Raw genomic sequence first — 22,705 nt, forward strand, 5'->3', positions numbered from 1 at the left:
CCCGCCACCTCGCCTGGCTAGAGACGGGGTTTCACCGTGTTAGCCAGGATGGTCTCGATCTCCTGACCTCGTGATCTGCCCGTCTCAGCCTCCCAAAGTGCTGGGATTACAGGCTTGAGCCACCACGCCCGGCTGACCTTGTGATATTGTAAAACGGGTCCCCAACACCCAGGCCACCGACCAGTACTGGTTAGAAACCAGGCTGCAGAGCAGGAGGTGAGTGGCAGGTGAGCAAGGGAAGTTTCATCTGTATTTACAGCTGCTTCCCATGGTTTGCATTACCACCTGAACTCTGCCTCCTGTCAGATTAGTGGCAGCATTAGATTACCATAGGAGCACAAACCCTACTGTGAACTGCACATGCAAGGGATCTAGGTTGTGGCTCTTTATGAGAATCTAATGCCTGATGAACTGTCACTCTCTCCCATCACCCCAACTAGATGGGACCATCTAGTTGCAGGAAAACAAGCTCAAGGCTACCACTGATTCTACATTATGGTGAGTTACAAAATTATTTCATTATATATTACAATGTAATAACAGAAATAAAATACATAATAAATGTTATGCACTTGAATCATCCCGAAACCATTACTGCTCCCAGGTCTGCGAAAAAAATTGTCTTCCATGAAACTGGTTCCTGGTACCAAAAAGGTTGGGGACGACTGTTGTAAAATATATATTTTGTCTTCAACCCTGTTTCCTGACATACAACTCCTAAAATCCTTAGAATCTCCAAAGTGATGTCTTTTTATATATTGAGGTGACTGACGGCTGGCCTCCCCTAGGTAGTTTCAGAATGAGGGCTTGTCACCAGAGAGACCAAGGCCTGATTACCAGTTGGGCTTTCAGCCCTAGCCCTGACTTTCAGGGAAAGAAGAGGGGCTGAAGGTTAAGCTGATTGCCAATGGTTTTTATTTTACTTTATTTTATTTTTTGAGACAAGGTCTCGCTCTGTCACCTAGAGTGGAACGCAGTGGTGCAATCACGGCTCACCACAGCCTTGACCTCCACAACTCACACCATCCTCCTTCCTCAGCCTCCCAACTAGCTGGGACTACAGGCACACACTACCACGCCTGACTCATTTTTGTAGAGACAAGGTCTCACCAAGTTGCTCAGGCTAGGCTCAAGTGATCCATCCACGTCAGCCTCCCGAAGTGCTAGGATTACAGGCATGAACCATGGCCAGCCAATGGTTTAATCAAACATGCCTCCATAATGAAATCTCCATAAGAAACCAAAAGGACAGGGTTTGAAGAGCTTCTGGATAGCTAAACCCATGGAGGCCTACAGGAAGGCGAACAAGAATTCGTCTACGTGCTGGAAGGCTGGCACACCCCAACTCCACAGGGTCAGAAGCTCCTGGGCTCCAGACCCTTTCAGACCTCACCCTATGTATCTCTTCATCTGACTGTTCATATGTTTCTTTAAAATATCCTTTGTAATGAACTAGTAAATGTGTTTCCCTGAGTTCTGTGAGCCACTCTAGCAAATTAATCAAACCTGAGGAGGAGGTTGTGGGAACCCCAATTTATAGCCGGTCCATCAGAAGCACAGGCAAAATAACCTTGGGCTTCTGATTAGCATTGAAAGCTGGGGGTAGGCTTAGGGACTGAGCCCTAAACCCATGGAATCTGAAACTACCTCCAGGTAGATAGTGTCAGAATTGAAATACAGTACACCCGGCTGGTATCTGCTACAGAATCGATTGCTTGCTTAGTGTGTGAGGAGTAAACCCTCCCCACATTTGGTCATAGAAGTATTCTGTGTTGATTGTTGTTGTTGAGTGAGAAAACAGAAAAAACACTATGTTTTTTTACCCTCATAAACCTGTACCAAAATTGCTTACCAAGTGATATAAGTTGCAATATAAATCATCCTAATTGTTTCCAAATCATTTGCTGTTTAGAAATCGTGATGTGATCCTGTTTGATACAGTTGTCACTTAATGATGCCCTTGTTTGAGCATGATTTGCCTTAGCAATCTACAAACTTCTCTGTCAACTTTCCCATGAAATTGAGAGTCATGAGGTCCCTGGTGCTAAAGGCTTTGTTGCAGCCAGCAAATGTGACTAGATGCTACCTATACATGACTACCCATGCACACACAGTACATTCCTGAATGCCAGCACCTCTTGTATGGCCTGGATCTGGACGGCCTGTATTTGGCCCCCTTTGATAACGCCATTCCACCAACACTGAGCCACTCCAGAGCAGCAGTGAGATGCTACCTACATCCTCAACCCCTGCGGCCACTTATCCACATCCGCTCCAGCACTGCCCCTAGGCTCTATTCCTGTCTCCACAGTCACCAACAGGTGACATCATTAACCTTGTGGTCTCAATAATTTATACTATTTATCAAGCAGAATGAAAATTTTAACCACTGTTATGGCCTTAAAAATATATATATACTGGAGGCCGGGCACAGTGGCTCATGCCTGTAATCCTAGCACTTTGGGAGGATGAGGCGGGTGGATCACGAGGTAAGGAGTTCAAGACCAGCCTGGCCAAGATGGTGAAACCCCATCTCTACTAAAAATACAAAAATTAGCCAGGTGTGGTGGTGCCTGCCTATAATCCCAGCTACTTGGGAGTCTGAGGCAGAGAATAAATTGAACCTGGGAGGCAGAGGTTGCAGTGAGCGGAAATCGCGCCACTGCATTCCAGTCTGGGCGACAGAGCGAGACTCCGTCTAAAAATATGTATATACACACATACACATATATACGTATGTATATACATATACATATATACACGTATATACATACATATATACACGTATATATACACATATACATACATACATATATATACATATGTGCATATGTAAATATATGTACGTGTGTGTGTGTGTGTATATATATATACTGGAGGCCAGGCATAGTGGCTCATGCTTGTAAATCCCAATGGGAGGCTGAGGCAGGAGGATCACTTGAGGCCAGGAGTTCAAGACTAGCCTAGGCAACACAGTGAGACTCTCATCTCTACAAAAAATATAAAAACAGCCAGGCATGGTGGTGCAAGCCTGTAGTCCTAGTTACTCAGGAGACCGAGGTGGAAGGATTGCTTGTGCCCAGGAGTTCCAAGTTACAGTGAGCCATAATTGTGCCACTGCATTACATCCTGGATGACAAAGCAAGACCCTGCCTCTAAAAAACAATTACACACGGCCGGGCGCGGTGGCTCACGCCTGTAATCCCAACACTTTGGGAGGCCGAGGCGGGCGGATCACGAGGTCAGGAGATCAAGACCATCTTGGCTAACACGGTGAAACCCCGTCTCTACTAAAAATACAAAAAATTAGCCGAGGGTGGTGGCGGGCGCCTGCAAGTCCCAGCTACTCAGAATGGAGTGAACCCGGGAGGTGGAGCTTTCCGTGAGCCGAAATCGCACCATTGCCCTTCAGCCTGGGTGACAGAGTGGGACTCCTGTCTCAAAAAAACAAACAAACAAACAAACCAACAATTACACACAATGACCGGGCGTGCTGGCTCATGCCTGTAATCCCAGCACTTTGGGAGGCCGAGGCGGATGGATCACTGGAGGTCAGGAGTTCAAGACCATCCTGGCCAACATGGTGAAACCCTGTCTCTACTAAAAGTACAAAAAATTAGCCGGGTGTGGTAGTGGGCACCTGTAATCTCAGCTACTCGGGAAGCTGAGGCATGAGAATCACTTGAACCTGGGAGGCGGAGGTTGCAGTGAGCCAAGATCGCGCCACTGCACTCCAGCCTGGGTGACACAGAGACTCTGTCTCAAAAAAAAATAAAATAAAATACACACACACAAACACACACACACATGTATGTACTGGCAGAATGATTAAATTTACTGCTTCTTGTGCAGATTCTTTCATGCATGTAGCAATTTCCTATTTCCTATTTCAACACAAAATGGGTTCCACTTTCTCCTGAAATCTTCTTGTAGGACCCACTGAAGTCTGGACCTTTCTTCTGCTGCCCACCTACAGGTTTGGAAATATCGACTTAAGAAGAGTCCAAATTTTCCATGTAAGAGTAACTTAAAGGAAAAAATTTACTCTCCCAGAGACTATATCCCCACACTCCCCAATCCTGTGGTGGCAGTGAGAGTGGCAGCAAGAATCAAGGAGTAGAGCTAGAAGGTGAAAGTAATTGGTTTGGCTTTGCTACCTCTTACTGCTCCAGGCAAGACTTTTTTTTTTTTCCCCCCCCCAGTATAAGCACCTTCTCCCATCATTACCTACAGCATTCACACACAGATGTGAAATTGTTTCACTTCTGACCCAGATTCTGGCTTTGAGTATTAAGTCTTTCCAAACTCCGTATTTCTTCACATTTCACTAGGATGATTATAAACTTATCTGAAAAGGCAGAAATTCACTTTGCTTTCAATTTCTCATTCTGCTGTACACTGCCGAAAAGGGGTACATAATGAGAAGTGAGAGCAGCAGCTTGGTCTGCTGCCCAGCTGGAAGCAGGAAATTCACCTGATAAGGACTTGATGCTCCAAATTCTAAAAACTGGAAAGGGAGCTAGAAGCAGGGGAAGGAATATCTGGAAACATGCCCATGGGTAGCAATGAAGAAAGTGAATTCAGCCTGAGGGTGGGACCTTCTGCCTAGCCTCTGTCAACCTGATGCCTCATTATCTTCTCCATCTTCCCTAACCCCAGGGCAGTAAATTAAGGAGCAGGTGGAAAAAGCACCTAAGAAAGCAAGGCAAGACAAAAACTCTTTAGAGAGTGAAGTTATGAACTAGGGTGAGGAGGGAGTTAGAACATTTGGGTAGACCAGGTTCATTGGCTAGAAATGTAGGGGTTTGGGTGAACAGATAATACACCTGTAACTTTACAGTAGTGAACATATAATCTTATCATATCAGCCCCACCTTCAACTGTTCCTCATCATCCACTTAATCTTGGGCAAGCTTTTTTTCTACTCTCTTATCCTCCCTCCATGCACTCTACACTCTAACCACCTGGAATTACACTCTATTCTCCAAATACACTACATTTTCAAGCCTCCAAGCACCTAAACATGCTGGTCCCCTACCTGGTATGTCCTTCCCTGACTCCTCTACACAGAAAATTCCTAGTGTTTCTTCATGACTCAGGTCAAATGTAACCTTCTGATATCTTCTCTAATGCTCCAGTCAGCATAGTCACTCTATACAAATCTTTCCTCTGTCACTTATCACAGACATGATTACGAGAACAGCCTCTGAGGTCACAGGGACATGAATTTTAACCTTAGTTATGCAGCTTACTAGCTGTGTAACTGTGCTACCAGTCTGCAACATGGACCCCAACCTGGTATTCACACAATCATATAGTCCCTTTCCACACTGTATCAGGGTTAGTCTGTGTGACTATTAGAAATGATACGTTACTTGAGATTAGGTTATAAATGATACTATGGCTTCCATCCTGGGCTCTCACTCGCCTTCTCTTTCTCTCTTAGATTAACTGCTTTGGGGAAAGACAGCCGCCAATCCTATCAACCCTATGGAGATACCCATGTGGTGAAGAACTGAGGCTTACCAACACCATTAGGTGAGCCTGAAAGCAGATTTTTGAGCCCCAGTAGAACGTCAGATGCTTGCTGCCCCAACTAACCTAGCCACCATCTTATTTTTATAAAGTTTAAGCCTTAAGGGTTTTTTTAATTCTTTGCCACTTCTGCATGCTTCTCTTTAACACTCAAGAACAGCTGTGACATGTTAATGTGATTCCCAAGTATGCATATTACCTTTATTCCTTAAAAAGCATCCTTTTGAGAGGTCCTATGCCAAAACTATCCAGCTAAGTTTCTCCTGGATTCCTGAACCACAGAAACTGTGAGGTGATAAACGTTTGTTTTAAACCACTACATCTGGGGTAGTTTGTTACACAGCAATAGATAACTAATACAACTGGGAAAGTAACAGTTCAGAATTTATAGTAAAATTTGGGTTCAAATCCAGGCTATGATGCTTACTAACAGAACAACCCTGGCAAAGTAATTAATCTCCTGAGCCTCAGTTTCCTTTCTTATAAAATGAAAAAATGGAAACTACAGTAATACGTGTTACAAAGTAAATAGCACATCCTAAAACTAGGATATAAAATAATCAAGCCAGAAATAAGTCTATAGCAAAAACAAATCTGAACCCCAAGATAATGAAGTTCAGGGACCCCATCTAAAATAAGCTGAACACTCATCTGTTAAGTGTTATAAAAAGCAGCTGTTCATGGTCTTTGAATTGAAATAAAGGATCAGACTTACTTCTAAACACCCAAAAGATATGGAAAAACACAAACTGTAACCTACTTACCTAAAAGTAAAATTTATATCATTATTTCAGACCTATGAAAGCAAAACTATATAGTTTATAAGCAATCTAAGAAGCTGGAAGGTTGGGCACAGTGGGTAATCCCAGCACTTTGGGAAGCCAAGGCAGGCAGATCATCTAAGGTCAGGAGTTCTAGACCAGCCTGGCCAACATGGTAAAACCCTGTCTCTACTAAAAAATACAAAAATTAACCAACATGGTGGCGCATGACTGTAGTCCCAGCTACTCGGGAAGCTGAGGCAGGAGAATCACTTGAATCCGGGAGGCAGAGGTTGCAGTGAGCTGAGATCATGCCACTGCACTCTAGCCTGGGCAACAGAGCAAGAATCCGTCTTAAAAAAAAAAAAAAAAAAAAAAAGCCAGAGGTCTACTCTATTTAGATTGAAATCCTTTATACCCCTCTAGATTCCAGACCTGGCACTGGAATGGGGTTTACTCAGTTTGCTGTTCACCAAATTGCTCTCTTACCCAAAAAATGGAGGTAGCAATTCTGATGTCACACTCAATTCAGATATTTTATAAGGACTAAAGATAATATACATATTTGAGATCACATTAATGTGGCACAGCTGTTCTTGGGTGTTAGAAGAAGAATGTAGAAATGGCAAAGGAGAAAGAAAACCTTAAGGTTTAAACTTTATTAAAATACGATGATGGCTAGGTGTAATGGCACACACCTGTAGTTCCAGCCACTTTGGGAGGCTGAGGTGGGAGGACTGCTTGAGCCTAGGAGTTGAAGACCAGCCTGGGCAACACAGTGAGGCCCTGTCATAAACTAAAAAGACAGTATGATGATTCTGAGTTGCCTCTAGTTGTGTTCATTATAAAGAATTGTGATGGTCGGCCACATGCAGTAGCTCATGCCTGTAGTCCCAGCACACTGGGAGGCTGAAGTGGGCAGATCACCTGAGGTCAGGAGTTAGAGATCAGCCTGGCCAATATGGTGAAACCCCATCTCTAGTAAAAATACAAAAATTAGCTGGGCATGGTGGTGCGCACCTGTAATCCCAGCTACTCGGGAGGCTGAGGCAGAAGAATCGCTTGAACCCAGGAAGCAGAGGTTGAAGTGAGCCGAGATCACACCACTGCACTCCAGCCTAGGCAACAGAGTGAGACTCTGTCTCAAAAATAAAAAATAAATAAAAAACAAAAACAAAAAACTGTGATGGTCAATCAGATCTCCTCAGGAGGCAGGAATCTCCCAGCCAGGCAACTGGAGACATAATCGCCCAGCTCACAGGGCTCTGGCTAGGCTGTCAGGACAATGTAGGCTAAGAATGGATCAGAAGCACTCTCTCTCTAAATTCATCCTACCTTCTAACTAATCAGTACTAGTACTTTAATGCTAAAGCCCAGAGACAACTAAGTGGTCTGCTGGTACTGCATATCTTTGATTTCAACAGTCCCCTACGATCACTATATTCATGTATCGGCTCCCTCTTCATGCAGTGTGCCTAGAAGTGATCATGCAGATATGTGCAGAATCCAAATTGTGGTTTGTGCTTATTAACTCTTCTGAAAAGATGTACAGATCTAGGTCAGAAAATGTTCCCTAACACTTCTCCACATGCAAATTGTTGAAGTATACACAGACCATTAATTTTCTTTTTTTTTTTTTTTTTTGAGACAGAGTCTCGCTCTGTCACCCAGGCTGGAGCACAGTAGTGCAATCTCAGCTCACTGCAAGCTCCACCTCCCGGGTTCACGCCATTCTCCTGCCTCAGCCTCCCGAGTAGCTGGGACTACAGGCACCCGCCACTGCGCCTGGCTAATTTTTTGTATTTTTAATAGAGACAGGGTTTCACTGTGGTCTTGATCTGACTTCATGATCTGCCCGCCTCAGTCTCCCAAAGTGCTAGGATTACAGGCGTGAGCCACCGCACCTGGCCTACACAGACCATGAATTTTTGTTGTTGTTGTTGTTTTGACACAGAGTCTCACTCAGGCTGCAGTGCAGTGGTGCGATCTCGGCTCACTGCAACTTCCGTCTCCCGGTTCAAGCGATTCTCCTGCCTCAGCTTCCCAAGTAGCTGGAACTACAGGCACCTGCCACCGCACCTGGCTAATTTTTTTTTTTTTTGTATTTTTAGTAGAGACTGGGTTTCACCGTATTAGCCAGGATGGTCTCGATCTCCTGACCTTGTGATCCACCCGCCTCCACCTCCCAAAGTGCTGGGATTACAGGCATGAGCCACCACGCCTGGCCAATAGACCATAAATTTTCTAACATTCAATTATTTAAAATAGATTTGTACACATTAAATGAACCATGGTACTTACATATAGAGATCCATAGGAAACTCCTTCATCATGTGTGTTACAATAAACTCTACCATCAGGTCTGAAAGGGGAATAGAGAAAAACTGGATAAATTACAATGGAATTCATTCCTTGCCTTTGGGTTGGAAAAAAAGCTTCTGAGTACACCTTGCACTCACACTGAATGGCATCCACTAACCACATCTTTATTCATATACACTTATTTTATATCACATACTTTGTGTAACACTGTTCACCACCTGCCACTTGTAAAGTAATAAGAAATTATTTCACCTGCTGACCTCCAGAAGGATACCCTGACCTGCCAATAAATTCAGATAAATGGAAAATTTCATTGTATAGATATTTCATCCCATGGCATTAATGCAGACTGCTAAAGGGAAATCATATTCTGAGACTAGACAATGAGGCAAGCAGAGAAGAAATTATGGATCACATTTGTGTAACCAGAGACTCAGCTCTAAAGCTATGTCAGTCAATCTCTATCATGCTCAGTTAGACAGATATTGACTTAAATGGGCTGTGGGGCTTTGGGTCAATAGAGGCTTATTATATAGCCTTAATTACTGTTTCTAAAATTAAGTAGATTTAGAAACTGGGGCTCAATATCCAAGTGAAATGGGATTAAGAATTCAGCTAATTCCCTGAGGAAAATGCAGAATTCTGGACAGACAAAATCACTCAAGACACAGCCCCCTACCTGTCAACTCAGTCAGCCTCATCTCAGTTTAATTTACTCAGGGAAAGTTTTGTATATGTGAACCATGAACTTCAAGCCTCCTGGATAGCTGGCACATCAATTCGAACCAAGAAAGGATGGGAAGAATTTGAAATCTTTTTTTTTTTTTTTTTTTTTTTTGAGATGCAGTCTTGCCCCGGCTGGAGTGCAATGCTGCGATCTCGGCTCACTGCAACCTCTGCCTCCCTGGTTCAAGCGATTCTCCTGACTCAGCCTCCTGAGTAGCTGGGATTACAGGTGCCTGCCACCACACCCGGCTAATTTTTGTATTTTCAGTACAGATGGGTTTTCACCATGTTGGCCAGGCTGTTCTCAAACTCCTGACCTCAAGTGATCCGTCCACCTTAGCCTCTCAAAGTGCTGGAATTACAGGTGTGAGCCACTGCGCCCAGTCTGAAATTTTGATCAAGAGTAAGATATTTAACAAATGTAAATCATGTATCAAGTTTAGACATAGCCATTTGTCTCCCTGGAATGACTTTTTTCTTTGAATGACAGGACCCTTTTACTGACCACTCTATAACTGGGGTTGCTTTACCAAACACAACAATAAACATAGGTTTTTAGGCCAGGGAAAAAACATAACTAATAATTTCTTTGCAGAAGAAGCACATTAACCAGGTTCTACTCTTCATCTTCATCATGAAAGCCTATTGCTATCACAGAACAATGTCAATGTTGATGATACTCACTCACCCAGTACTGCACATACTAAAGGACGGCAGGGAAGATTCTTGTCTGCTGCCTTCTTCCTGTGTCTCATAGGCTTCACACACAAAAAATGAAGAAAGGAAATTAGGCACTGACATCCAGTGGTCTATCATCATGTTCCTTGTGCAAATAAAATCACTATTGCAGGGATACTTCTTTTCTTTCTCTTTTTCGCATGGTGGGAGTGGAATGGGGTAGCATGGGGTGAGGCAGGGAAGGGAGGACTTGTGAATATTCTCAGTTATCAGTGCACGCCTGTTACAAAATTACAATTCACAGCCTCAAAGGGCACTAGAGAATACTACAATGGGAAAACTGTTGGTTTTACTTTGCTTTTAGTTATATAAGTGGCATTACTAACGACAAAAAGGTACACTGGTATTTTTGACAACAAATAATTAAAAAAAAAAAAAGAGGAAGTGATGGTGCCACCTATAGAAGCAGCAACAGTAGCAGTGGCAAAAAAAACAAAGTAAGTTTTAAATCTAAACTTCAATGTAATTTTTTTTTTTTTTTTTTTTTTTTGCTGGAGTGCAGTGGCACAATCTCAGCTCACTGCAAGCTCCGCCTCCCAGGTTCACACCATTCTTCTGACTCAGCCTCTTGAGTAGCTGGGACTACAGGCGCCCACCACCACACCCAGCTAATTTCTTATATTTTTAGTAGAGACGGGGTTTCACCCTGTTAGCCAGAATGGTCTCGATCTCCTCACCTCGTGATCCACCCGCCTCGGCCTCCCAAAGTGTTGGGATTACAGGCGTGAGCCACCAGGCCCAGCCCTCAATGTGATATTTTTTTAATATACCTCCAAGTTTTAGGAAATTCCCTGATCCTCCATATTCTGTTTACCCACTTCTCAGATGAACAAATCAGAGCAGCAGCTAGTCTTACCCGATCAAAAATTATACTACATTTTGAAAACAAAAGGCTTAGAACGATTTCCTTGCTAAAACCTATGTTATTGAAATCCAATATCAGGCCAGGCGCGGTGGCTCACGCCTGTAATCTCAGCACTTTGGGAGGCCAAGGCGGGCAGATCATCTGAGGTCAGGAGCAGGAGACCAGCCTGGCCAACATGGTGAAACCGTCTGTAAGGAAAATACAAAAATTAGCTGAGCATAGTGGCGGGCACCTGTAATCCCAGCTACTCGGGAGGTGGAGGCAGAAGAACTGCTTGAGCCCAAGAGGCAGAGGTTGCAGTGAGCAGAGATCACACCATTGCACTCCAGCCTGGGATAGAGAGAGAGACTCCGTCTCAAAAAATAAAAAAAGACAAAAAAAAAAAAAAAGAAATCCAGCATCATTGCCACGCTTGTGAATTTTCCAAAACTCTCGAATAAGAAACAGCTCCATGACACACAAAAATCCCAACAAGCATGGGTCTGTTGAACAGCCGTCATGCAAAGCCCTTTGGCACAACTTTACACCCACATTTGTTCTAGTAGGATCAATTTCATCCCAACTCTGCCGACACACAAAAAATTTCCTCTAAGAAAAAACAAGAAGCAAAAGAAACACCTACCATTCTATGTAAGTTTACTCGAAAATTCATGTTGTCATCATGCAAAAATGCATTGGCATATTGATCCTAATAAAAATATAGAGAAAAAGTAAGAAGTGAGAGCTATATTTAAGGAACTGTTTGTAATCTATCACACTTCATACAAATCCTTGGACTTTAAGAACTACTTCCAAGGATCAGGTGGACAGCTAATAGGATGAGCCTAGAGGCTTATGTCAAACCCTACTTAAGCCATGAGATTTTTCTTTAGTATAATTTCCTAGTGTATCTCTAACTGGTCAAAAATTTCCAAGCAAAAACAATAAAAATTAAGACACAAGGACTTAAGGCAGATGCTGAGAGGAATGAGAGGAATCTGTTTTCCTATTCCCTCTTCCGTCCCATCTGCCCAAGGAGCTGGCTCTGTTTGTGATAGCTTAAAGGTTTTCATAGGGGCTGCAGGATTCATGTGCAGGCTCCACACGAGGGTTTAGGAGCAAGAAGAAAAATCTGTGCTCTGCTGGGAATGGGCTCAGCCCAACAGAAGCAAACTGCTTCGCAGGCAGCATGGAAGCAGACAAGACTCTGTCTATTCCGGGCTTTCCTGAAGACTGATGGAAAATCAAAAACCTCTTACCGTGGATTAGTAATAAACATCCCTTGGCCCTTTCCCAACACCTTTTCTGAAGATCTGACAAGCCTACAGACTCCAATTACAAGGAACTGTTACAATTTGTGAAAAACAACTCCTTCAAAGATTTTCTTAGAAAAAATTTTGAAAAGCAATTATACCAAGCCCACTGCTGATAAGCAGCTCTTCTCTAACCAGTCACCCCTAATCTTGTGAAAAGGAGGTCATCTTTCCACAGAGAACATGAAGACAGAAAGACTGAGAGAGATCTCTACTTCATGTGGACTACCTTCACCATTTTTCTTAAGAGAGAAAAGAGCAGAGTGGGGAAGAGTAAAGGGAAAGGTTGAAGCTATAAATTTAGCTCTAAATTCACTCAAGTTCTGCCATGACTGTGTGTCACCAAGATACATGGTGAGTTTGAACCTAGTTAGTCCAACCAAAAGAGGCTTCTTAAAAAGCCAAAGCACCTCTTCTTTTTTCCCCTCAGCTCTTGCTCTTAGGCAAACTCCAATTACTGAGTTTCCAATTCCCCTCTCTGGCTCTACTCTCCACCCCTTCACCCCATCACAGGAAACCTGAGCTCCTTTTTTATTTTTATTTTTTAAACTGCTCCACTGCCGGGCATGGTGGCTCACCCCTGTAATCCCAGCACTTTGGGAGGCCGAGGTGGGTGGATCACCTGAGGTCAGGAGTTTGAGACCAGCCTGGCCAACATGGCAAAACCCCGTCTCTACTAAAATTACAAAAATTAACTGGGCAAGGTGGCGCGTGCCTGTAATCCCTGCTACTAGGGGGGCCGAGGCAGGAGGATCGCTTGAACCTGGGAGGCGAAGATTGCAGTAAGCCGAGATTATGCCACCGCACTCCAGCCTGGGCAACAGAGCGATATTCCGTCTCAAAACAAACAAACAAACAAACTGCTCCACAGTTTAAAAACACAGTGCTAAACGGCACGGAAGCAGACAAGACCCTGTCTATCCGTGGCTTCATCAAAGACTACACTGTAGTGGGAAGAGACAGATACACAAAGGGGGAAGATTTTCTCTCCTAAACTTTAGGACCCTAAACATCATGAGACAAGAATGGGGTGAGGGGAGGAAGGGAAAGATAGCACTTTGTAAAAGGCTGCCTAATAGCAGAAGGCTGGTGAGACCTACCTCAGCAATACATGTAAGGATAATTAGACAGAGTTTGCCACTGTGAAGCCTGTGTTCATCTGTAAAGAAAAAAGAAACTCTTCTCTGTAAATCATCCAGACCATGTTTCAATATAGAACAAGGATGTGTATCATAAAAGGAAACATTCACACTTTCTCTTCCCACAAAATCCATAAATTAAAATCAAGGTACTACTATAGTAATTCTTGCTTCCCTTCTAGGCAAAAGAATTCCCCCAGAAGATTTTTTTTTTTTTTAAATATCCTGGTAGTCTGTTAAATGACTACCTCCCTCCCTGAGAGCCATCTAACTCATAAGGTTCCTATTGTCATGGCTCAAATCGTGGCCATCGCTCTCACATCAGCCCTTTGCTGATAGAACTTGAATAGTCAGGTCCATTTCCTTTCTCATCTGCCAGCTCTAAGCACCACCTACCACAAAATCTAGAAAGATTTCATGACTGCTCATAGCAAACTGGCAATGAAATAGAAAAGAAATTAACTGGAGACTAGGGTCCAGCCCACGCTTCTCCTTGCAATTGTATACTTATGCCCTGGAAAGCTGTGAACTCTTGATCATTTTTCTTCCTGTCAAAGTTACTCATTCAACAAATATTTACTTAGCACCTACTATGTGGCAGGCACTGCGCTAGAGATACAGCACTGAACAAAATAGACAAAGGTCCCTGGTCTCTCACAACTCACATTCTAGTTATTAAAAAAGAAGAAGGCAAACTCAATAGCAGGGCTATAAGCCCACACACAAAAGGACAAAAAAGAGCTAATCCATTACTGCCAAATACAAGAACCCATCAAGCTTACTTTACTTTCCAGAAACTCTGTGGATGAAGGAGTGAAAAGGAGGTAAGAAGAGGATCATGCCAGTATAGCCAAAATAGACAAATGGCTCATGATTTTCAAATTAGCTTCAACAGGACCCAGACTGAAGTCCACTCTAGAGAGAAGACCTCTTAATGGATTACAGTGCTGTAGAAGTTAGCTATTACTATTTACCCTGACATTGACCTGCTTCTTTCTCAAAAATGGGATCTATCAATTAAAACCTGACAATTAGATGGCATAATGGCGATTACAGTCCACAAATATACTCACCTCTCCTCAGAGATAGGCATTGCAAAAAGAGTAATGATGATAATCCCTACCTGACATTTCCTATAGCTTCATCAAAGCCCTGATATAGCCAAAGAGCAATGCCCACGACTCTTCTTTTTTTTTTTTTTTTTTTTTTTTGTTTGAGACGGAGTCTTGCTCTGTCGCCCAGGCTGGAGTGCAGTGGCGTGATCTCCGCTCACTGCAAGCTCCGCCTCCCGGGTTTACGCCATTCTCCTGCCTCAGGCTGCAGAGTAGCTGGGTCTACAGGCGCCCGCCACCTCGCCTGGCTAGTTTTTTGTATTTTTCAGTAGAGACGGGGTTTCACCGTGTTAGCCAGGATGGTCTCGATCTCCTGACCTAGTGATCCGCCCGTCTCGGCCTCCCAAAGTGCTAGGATTACAGGCTTGAGCCACCGCGCCCGGCTGATTCACGACTCTTCTACCTACCTTTAGCCACAGAGTTTCTATGGCACTATCCTCCCAAAAACTGAGAAGCAACTCCCACAGAAAAGCCTGCAGCTATCTCTCCACTTAAAATTTTTTTTTAATTTTTAAATTAAAGTGTTTATGAATACAAAACTAAGGCATATTTCATTATAGACAGTCTTTTAAACTCAAAAAAAGCATACACACACAAAACAATAAAAACCAAATTTAATCATACCACCCAAATGCTATAACTGTTAAGACTTTGGTGAATCAACTTTAAGTCTATGCATAGATATACATGGTTTTTACAGTTTTTTGCCTAGTATCTCTTGTAAAGGTTGAGCAGAAGCTTCTTTAAGGTGACACCACCAAAGTCAGAAAAATTCCAAGGAATAAAGGCTTTAAAACCAGGGGGAAACCCACAGCAATAGCGGCCAGGCTTGGCGGCTCACATCTGTAATCCCAGCACTTTGGGAGGCTGAAGTGGGAGGATAACCTGAGGTCAGGAGTTGGAGACAAGCTCGGCCAACATAGTGAAACCCCATCTCTACTAAAAATACAAAAATCAGCCAGACGTGGTGGCATGCACCTGAAATCCCAGCTACTCAGGAGGCTGAGGCAGGAGAATTGCTTGAATATGGGAGGCAGAGGTTGCAGTGAGCCGAGAAGATCGTGCCACTGCACTTCAGCCTGGGCGACAGAGTGAGACTCTGTCTCAAAAAACAAACAAACAAACAAACAAACAAACAAAATCAAGGGAATGATAAATACAAAATTCTGGAGAATGGAGAGGAGAGAAGTGATTAGGGAGGGGATGCACAGGTAGCTTCAACAGCATTAATGTTGTTTCATTTAAGTTGGGTGTTAGGTTCACATATGTTCATTTTATTATTATACTTTATAAGTTATGCTATTATAGTTATTATAAACATTATACCTTATACATATCTATTAAAAGTATCTTTTGGAGTTTAAATGATAAATATATAATGAAAAAGAAAAAGATAATATCCTGGTGGGGGAGTGGAAGCAGAGCCAAGAAAAAGTTGCTTCTATTGCTGCTAAAAACATAATGAGCTAGCCAAGGCATGCAGCAGGTCAGGGGCTGAGGCAGGAAGAAAGCTGGACCAATAAAGCCACACAGGAGTCATTTTTGAAATTAACTCTTCATTCCTAACCTTGCCCTTTGCCATATTTAGGCTGCCTGTTGGCAAAGACCACTCATTGTGCAATTAATCAGCCTTTAATTTTGTCTTCCATTTTATGGATGGCAAGTGACCAGGACAAAGAGGCTTATATAATCACTAAAGCTAAAAATGAGTTCCAAGGGCCTCAGTTCACTGTGTTATATCAGGCAAAGCTAAAAGTTCATTTTCTAGGTCACATCCATGCAGTTTCTCTATTCTGTGCTTGCTGCAATACTTCTGAGACAGAAAGAGGTTACCATTTCCATAAAGAAGCAATGGCTTCAAGAAAGTGACATACAAGTCTTGTTATCCTTGCTTGCCAGATCTCACTTGCCAAGTCTCAGAGGTTCAGCTATCTCTGCAGCTCCCAATGGATTGCTTTATGTTAGGAGTTAGTGACATGGACTACTTACATCTATCTCATCCCTGATACAGCTCTCTCTCTCGAAAGAGAACACTCGCAAGACATAAAGGAAGAAAAAAGTCTAAGTTTGCAAGGCAGAAATCTCCCAGAGCTAATACAACATGTCTGAGTGTAACATATCTTAGACTCTGCCCACTCAGGCTCCTTTCTGCTCTGGCAATTCTTCATTTTCCATACTTATCATTGAGCTCTCCTATCTCTGTCTACCAATGTTTCTTTCTTACTCTAAAAGCCTCTGAATCCTGGTCTTTTCCTACTATGCAGTTCTTGCCTTTCAGCTCCATTCTGAAACTCCCGAAAACTCTCCAACCAGAAACCTACCTACCTCACTTGGCAAATAAGAGCCTTCTAGAGTATACTTAATGCCTAAGGGAATCTTAAACCACCTACAAGGCATTAATCTCTCCTCACAGAAAGTAAAGTGGCAAAAACCATAGTATTTCAGCAATTTTGCTTCTAAAGTGGAACTGGTTTTTTGGTTATTTGGGAATCTGAAGTTCATCTGCAGACCATAATTTAAGAACCCAAATATAAACTACTGAACAGTTAGTTCCTAAAAAGGATTTAAAGATTATTATAAAGAAGTCTTAAAAAGGAAGAATCTATGCCAAATTGTTAAGAGTGATTAACTCTGGAGAGTTTAAATTACAAAGAACTTTCACTTTCTAAGTTAACTATTGCTAGAATGCTGTAATTTTTAATAAGAATATTTCAATTATTTTTGTAATTAGGAAAAAAATTCTTTTTTTTTTTTTGGAGACAGTTTTGCCCTTGTCGCCCAGGCTAGAGTGCAGTGGCGTGATTTTGGCTCACTGCAACCTCCGCCTCCTGCATTCAAACGATTCTCATGCCTCAGTCTCCCAAGCAGCTGAGATTACAGGCGCCCACCACCATGCTTGGCTGATTTTTGTATTTTTAGTAGAGACAGGGTTTCACCATGTTGGCCAGGCTGGTCTCAAAATCCTGACCTCAGGTGATCCTCCAGCCTAGGCCTCCCAAAGTGCTGGAATTACAGGCGTGAGCCACAGCGCCTGGTCAAAAAATCCTTTTAAATAGAAGAAGCCCACAGGATCAACCTGTAGGTACCAAAAGAAATGCTAATAAAAATGTTCATTAAAATGCTAGCTTTGTGCCCCAAAAAAGCAAGCATTCTGGGGACAAATGGGGATATTGAAACAGGGACTAAATATTACATGATATTAGAGAATTACTATTGACTTTCTCAGATATAATAATGGTATTCTGGATATCTAGGAAAATGTCTTTAATATAAGTTAAAGGACTTATGTGTAAAGCAGAGTTATGATGTCTGCAACTTCATTTAAAATAATTCAGCCAGGCCGGGTGTGATGGTTCATGCCTGTAATCCCAGCACTTTGGGAGGCCGAGGTGGGCGGATCACAAGGTCAGGGGTTTGAGACCAGCCTGGTCAACATGGTGAAACCCTGTCTCCACCAAAAATACAAAAATTAGCCAGGTGTGATGCCACCACGTGCCTGTAGTCCCAGCTACTCCAGAGGCTGAGGCAGGAGAATGGCTTGAACTTTGGAGGCAGAGGTTGCAGTGAGCCTTGGCTGCGATTCCCCTCTAGCCTAGGCAACAGAGCAAGACTCTGCCTCAAAAAAAATAAAATAAAATAAAATGATTCAGACAAATTAACAACAACGATACACAGAAAGAAATTTAAGTGCAAACCAAGTATGGCAAAATGTTAATGAGTATATAGGTAAATCACTTCATAATTATTTTCAACTTCTGTATACTAGAATTTTTTCATTACAAAAAATGGGGAAAAAAATGCTAGCTCAGTGTCACCATGAAATCAAAGGCTTACTTCCAGGCAATCCTAAAACTGGGATATATTCCACTTATATCAGGTTCCTAGAGTAGTCAAATTTATACAGGCAGAAAGCAGAATGGTGGCTGCCAGGCCTTGGGGCAAGGGGAAAATGGAGTGTTAGTGTTTAATGGGTACAGAGTTTCCATTTCATAAGATGAAAAAGTTCTGAGGCCAGGTGCGGTGGCTCACACCTGTTATCCCAGTACTTTGGGAGGCCAAGGTGGGCAGATGACTTGAGCCCAGGAGTTCAAGACCAGCCTGGCAACACGGCAAAACCCCATATCTACAAAAAATACACACACACAAAAAAAATTATCCACGTATGGTGGTGCACACCTGTAGTCCCAGCTACTCAGGAGGCTGAGGTGGGAGAATTGCCTGAGCCCAGGAAGTCGAGGCTGCAGTGAGCTGAAATCACACCACTGCACGCCAGTCTGGGTGACAGACTGAGATCCTGCCTTCAAAAAAAAGAAAAAGAAAAAGTTCTAGAGATGGATGATGGGTTTTTTTTTTATTTTTATGATTTTTAGAGAAGGAGTCTCTCTCTGTCGCCCAGGCTGGAGTGCAATGGTGCCATCTCGGCTCACTGCAAGCTCCGCCTCCCGGGTTCACGCCATTCTCCTGCCTCAGCCTCCCGAGTAGCTGGGACTACAGCTGGCCACCACTGCGCCCGGCTAATTTTTTTGCATTTTTTTTTTTTTAGTAGAGATGGAGTTTCACCACTGTCTCAATCTCCGCCCACATTGGCCTCCCAAAGTGCTGGGATTACAGGCGTGAACCATCACGCCCAGCTTTTTTTTTTTTTTTTTTTTTTTTTTGGAGATAGAGTCTCGCTCTGTCATGCAAGCTGGAGTGCAGTGGCATGATCTCAACTCTCTGCAACCTCCACCTCCCGGGTTCAAGTGATTCTCCTGTCTCAGCCTCCCGAGTAGCTAGGATTATAGGCACATGCCACCACACCCGGCTAATTTTTGTATTTTTAGTACAGACAAGGTTTTGCCATGTTGGCCAGGCTGGTCGTGAACTCCTGGCCTCAAGTGATTCTCCCGCCTCGGCCTCCCAAAGGGCTGGGATTACAGGTATGAGCCACCGCACCCAGCCAGTGATGATGGTTGTACAAAAATATGGAAGTAGGTAATGCAACTAAATAGTACATTTAAATATGGTTAAGATGGTAAATTTTGTTATATATACTTTACACAATAAACACAAACACACAAAAATTGTGAACACTCACATATATCTATATAAATAAAAATGCTAAGTAGGGGGAAAAACAAAACTAAGATATTTACTGGATAGAATTTGCTGAGTCTTCTCCCAACCCCTTCCTAGGACAACCACTCCACTACTCTACCACCAAGTAAAAAGTCATAGCAAAATCATAAACAGAGGAAAAACAGGACATCACACAACAAAACCTCAAACTTTTCCAACACTCAATCCTCTCCCACTTCCACTCTTGCATTTCTAGGATGGGTACTGACACTTCTATTTTAAGTGCTTAAGAACACAGTCCCTCTGAATCTCACCTCTTCCTACTGTACTGTATACGACAGTCCTCTGATTCTCACCACGAGCTGATGCTTTCAGTTCCTGTCCTCAAAAGGGAATTCCCTGAAGCGTGTTAATCCCTCCACTTCCCACACATAAGAGTCTGCATCTACTTACCACGATCTGCTAAGATTTGTTAGTTTTCATAGAGACCAATTTTTTTCCTGTTCTATTTTTGAGTACACCCCTCCAGCTTCAGGTTTTCCCAACACCACCTAATTGCCATCTAGCAGTGAGATATCACTGTTTTCCACCAATGAAGACCAAGTACACAAGGCCCCAAGGGTTCATCTTGTCAAAGATTCAAAATATTAATGTTGCTGTTTGATGCCAGCTGCCTGCCACACCTTCTACTTCCTGAGCCCCCAAAATAGCTATGGCTTACCTTTGGTGTCCTGCATGACAATTGAGCTATACTTTAAAAACGTTATCAGTAGATTACTGGTCTGTACATCTGCATCCAGTGGGAGTTCCACAGAACTTATAACTGGAATAGAACAGATAAAATGCACTTAGCCTGCAACATATTCCATCTAACACTTCTACCCACATAGCCAATTTGCCAGCAGGCAAAAAAATCACTAAATAAGCTTTTTCCACAACAGAGGGAGGACCAAGTGCTCATCATAAAACTTTTATCTACTCTTCCTAACCCTGTAGAGTCCCCTTCCTATTCCCCAAATTAAGGCCAGTGACCTGCTCTCCTACCTAGGGCCAGTGTCCAAGAACAGTGCTTTTTCTATTTTTTTGGTTTTTTGTTGTTGTTGTTGTTGCTTTTGTTTTTTTTGAGACGGAGTCTTGCTCTGTCGCCCAGGCTGGAGTGCAGTGGCCGGATCTCAGCTCACTGCAAGCTCCGCCTCCTGGGTTTACGCCATTCTCTGGCCTTAGCCTCCCGAGTAGCTGGGACTACAGGCGCCCGCCACCTCGTCCGGCTAGTTTTTTGTACTTTTTTTAGTAGAGACGGGGTTTCACCGTGTTAGCCACGATGGTCTCGATCTCCTGACCTCGTGATCCGCCCGTCTCGGCCTCCCAAAGTGCTGGGATTACAGGCTTGAGCCACCGCGCCCGGCAACAGTGCTTTTTCTCCCAGCATCCTGGGAAGGGTATGTTACTTCCTGCCCCAAGTACCCCCAAAGAGTTTAAGGTCATTCTTAAAGGTACTTTGATTTCTACCTAAAGGAAAAATCTGTATTGAATATAAATGAGTTTTACTTTGATGGGTCTCCTACTTAAAATCAGTGATGATTCCTTCCTAACAAGGAGAAATCTTGCTGAATTTTGAGAACAAGTCTTTAGGCTGGACGTACCCAAGACAGAGAGGGGAAAATGTTAAGGCAGAACTATATTCAAATTCTACCACTATTAAGTGATAGAATTCCCTTTCCCCCGAAAGGGAACTGAAAAGGAATAGTAGACTGAAAACAGATGAACAGTCCAAGCACGGTGGCTCACGCCTGTAATCCCAGCACTTTGGGAGGCCGAGTTGGGCAGATCACCTGAGGTCAGGAGTTTGAGGTCAGCCTGGCCAACCTGGTAAAACCCCATCTCTACTAAAAATACAAAAATTAGCTGGGCGGCCGGGCGCGGTGGCTCAAGCCTGTAATCCCAGCACTTTGGGAGGCCGAGACGGGCGGATCACGAGGTCAGGAGATCGAGACCATCCTGGCTAACACGGTGAAACCCCGTCTCTACTAAAAAATACAAAAAACTAGCCGGGCGCAGTGGCGGGCGCCTGTGGTCCCAACTACTTAGGAGGCTGAGGCAGGAGAATGGCGTGAACCCGGGAGGCGGAGCTTGCAGTGAGCTGAGATCCGGCCACTGCACTCCAGCCTGGGCGGCAGAGCGAGACTCCGTCTCAAAAAAAAAAAAAAAAAAAAATTAGCTGGGCATTGTGGCCGGTGCCTATAATCCCACCTATTAGGGAGGCTGAGGCCGGAGAATTACTTGAACCCGGGAGGCAGAGGTTGCAGTGAGCCAACATGGTGCCACTGCACTGCACTCCAGCCTGGGTGACACGGCGAGACTCTGTCACAAATAAATACATAAATACAAACAGATGAACATTACTGATTGGAACAGCCTGGGAACTGAGCCACAGTCCCAGTGAACAATGAGGGATAATTGGTCTCTAATGACCAGGGCTGACCCATACAGAACACAGTTTGTTTTTTGTTTTTTTGGTTTTTTTCTTTTTGAGATAGAGTCTCGCTCTGTTGCCCAGGCTGGAGTGCAGTGGTGCCATCTCGGCTCACTGCAACCTCTGCCTCCTGGGTTCAAGCAATTCTCCTGCCTCAGCCTCCCAAATAGCCAGGATTACAGGTGCCCGTCACCATGCTCAGCTGATTTTTGTATTTTAGTAGAGATGGGGTTTCACCATGTTGGCCATGCTGGTCTTGAACTCCTGACCTCAAGCAATCCACCCACCTTGGGCCTCCCAAAGTGTTGGGATTAAGGCATGAGCTACTGTTCCCAGCCCAGAACACAGTCTTAATGTAGGTTTCCCAAAATTCTAAGACTTTAAATTAGACTCAGACCTCTTGTTAAGTGCTTTTACACCGCCTAAGACATAATATATAAGTTAAAGAAGTCTTATAATGGCCCAGAAAAGCTAGAGAATCTATGGCTTTCTGCTACATTTTCAGCCATGAAGACTCAGTTGACTTTGGAATATTACTCATAATATGTATTCATAACCGTAACAGATCCCCCTGGAGTTATTACGATATAAGCAGAGAACGTTTATTAACAGTGAGGAACATTTGCATATTATGAACCCATAATAAACAGCAAGCACAACAAAAAGCCTTATGAAAAGAAATCA

The 22,705-nt window shown here is 43.4% G+C and overlaps 1 protein-coding gene across 1 annotated transcript in view; it reads right to left on the reverse strand.

The window, feature by feature from the left end:
• ARMH3 (armadillo-like helical domain containing 3) overlaps positions 1–22,705 on the reverse strand; it is a 226,895-nt gene that overhangs the window by 144,884 nt on the left and 59,306 nt on the right. The window contains exons 15-19 of the mRNA XM_025397660.1: positions 20,270–20,371; positions 13,340–13,398; positions 11,570–11,635; positions 10,033–10,102; positions 8,598–8,658 (exon numbers count right to left, since the gene is read on the reverse strand). Coding sequence (XP_025253445.1) covers positions 8,598–8,658; positions 10,033–10,102; positions 11,570–11,635; positions 13,340–13,398; positions 20,270–20,371 — 358 coding nt within the window. The remainder of the gene's footprint in view (positions 1–8,597; positions 8,659–10,032; positions 10,103–11,569; positions 11,636–13,339; positions 13,399–20,269; positions 20,372–22,705) is intronic.

Source organism: Theropithecus gelada, chromosome 9 (assembly GCF_003255815.1).
Source record: "Theropithecus gelada isolate Dixy chromosome 9, Tgel_1.0, whole genome shotgun sequence".
In the NCBI taxonomy this organism is placed as follows: Eukaryota; Metazoa; Chordata; class Mammalia; order Primates; family Cercopithecidae; genus Theropithecus; species Theropithecus gelada.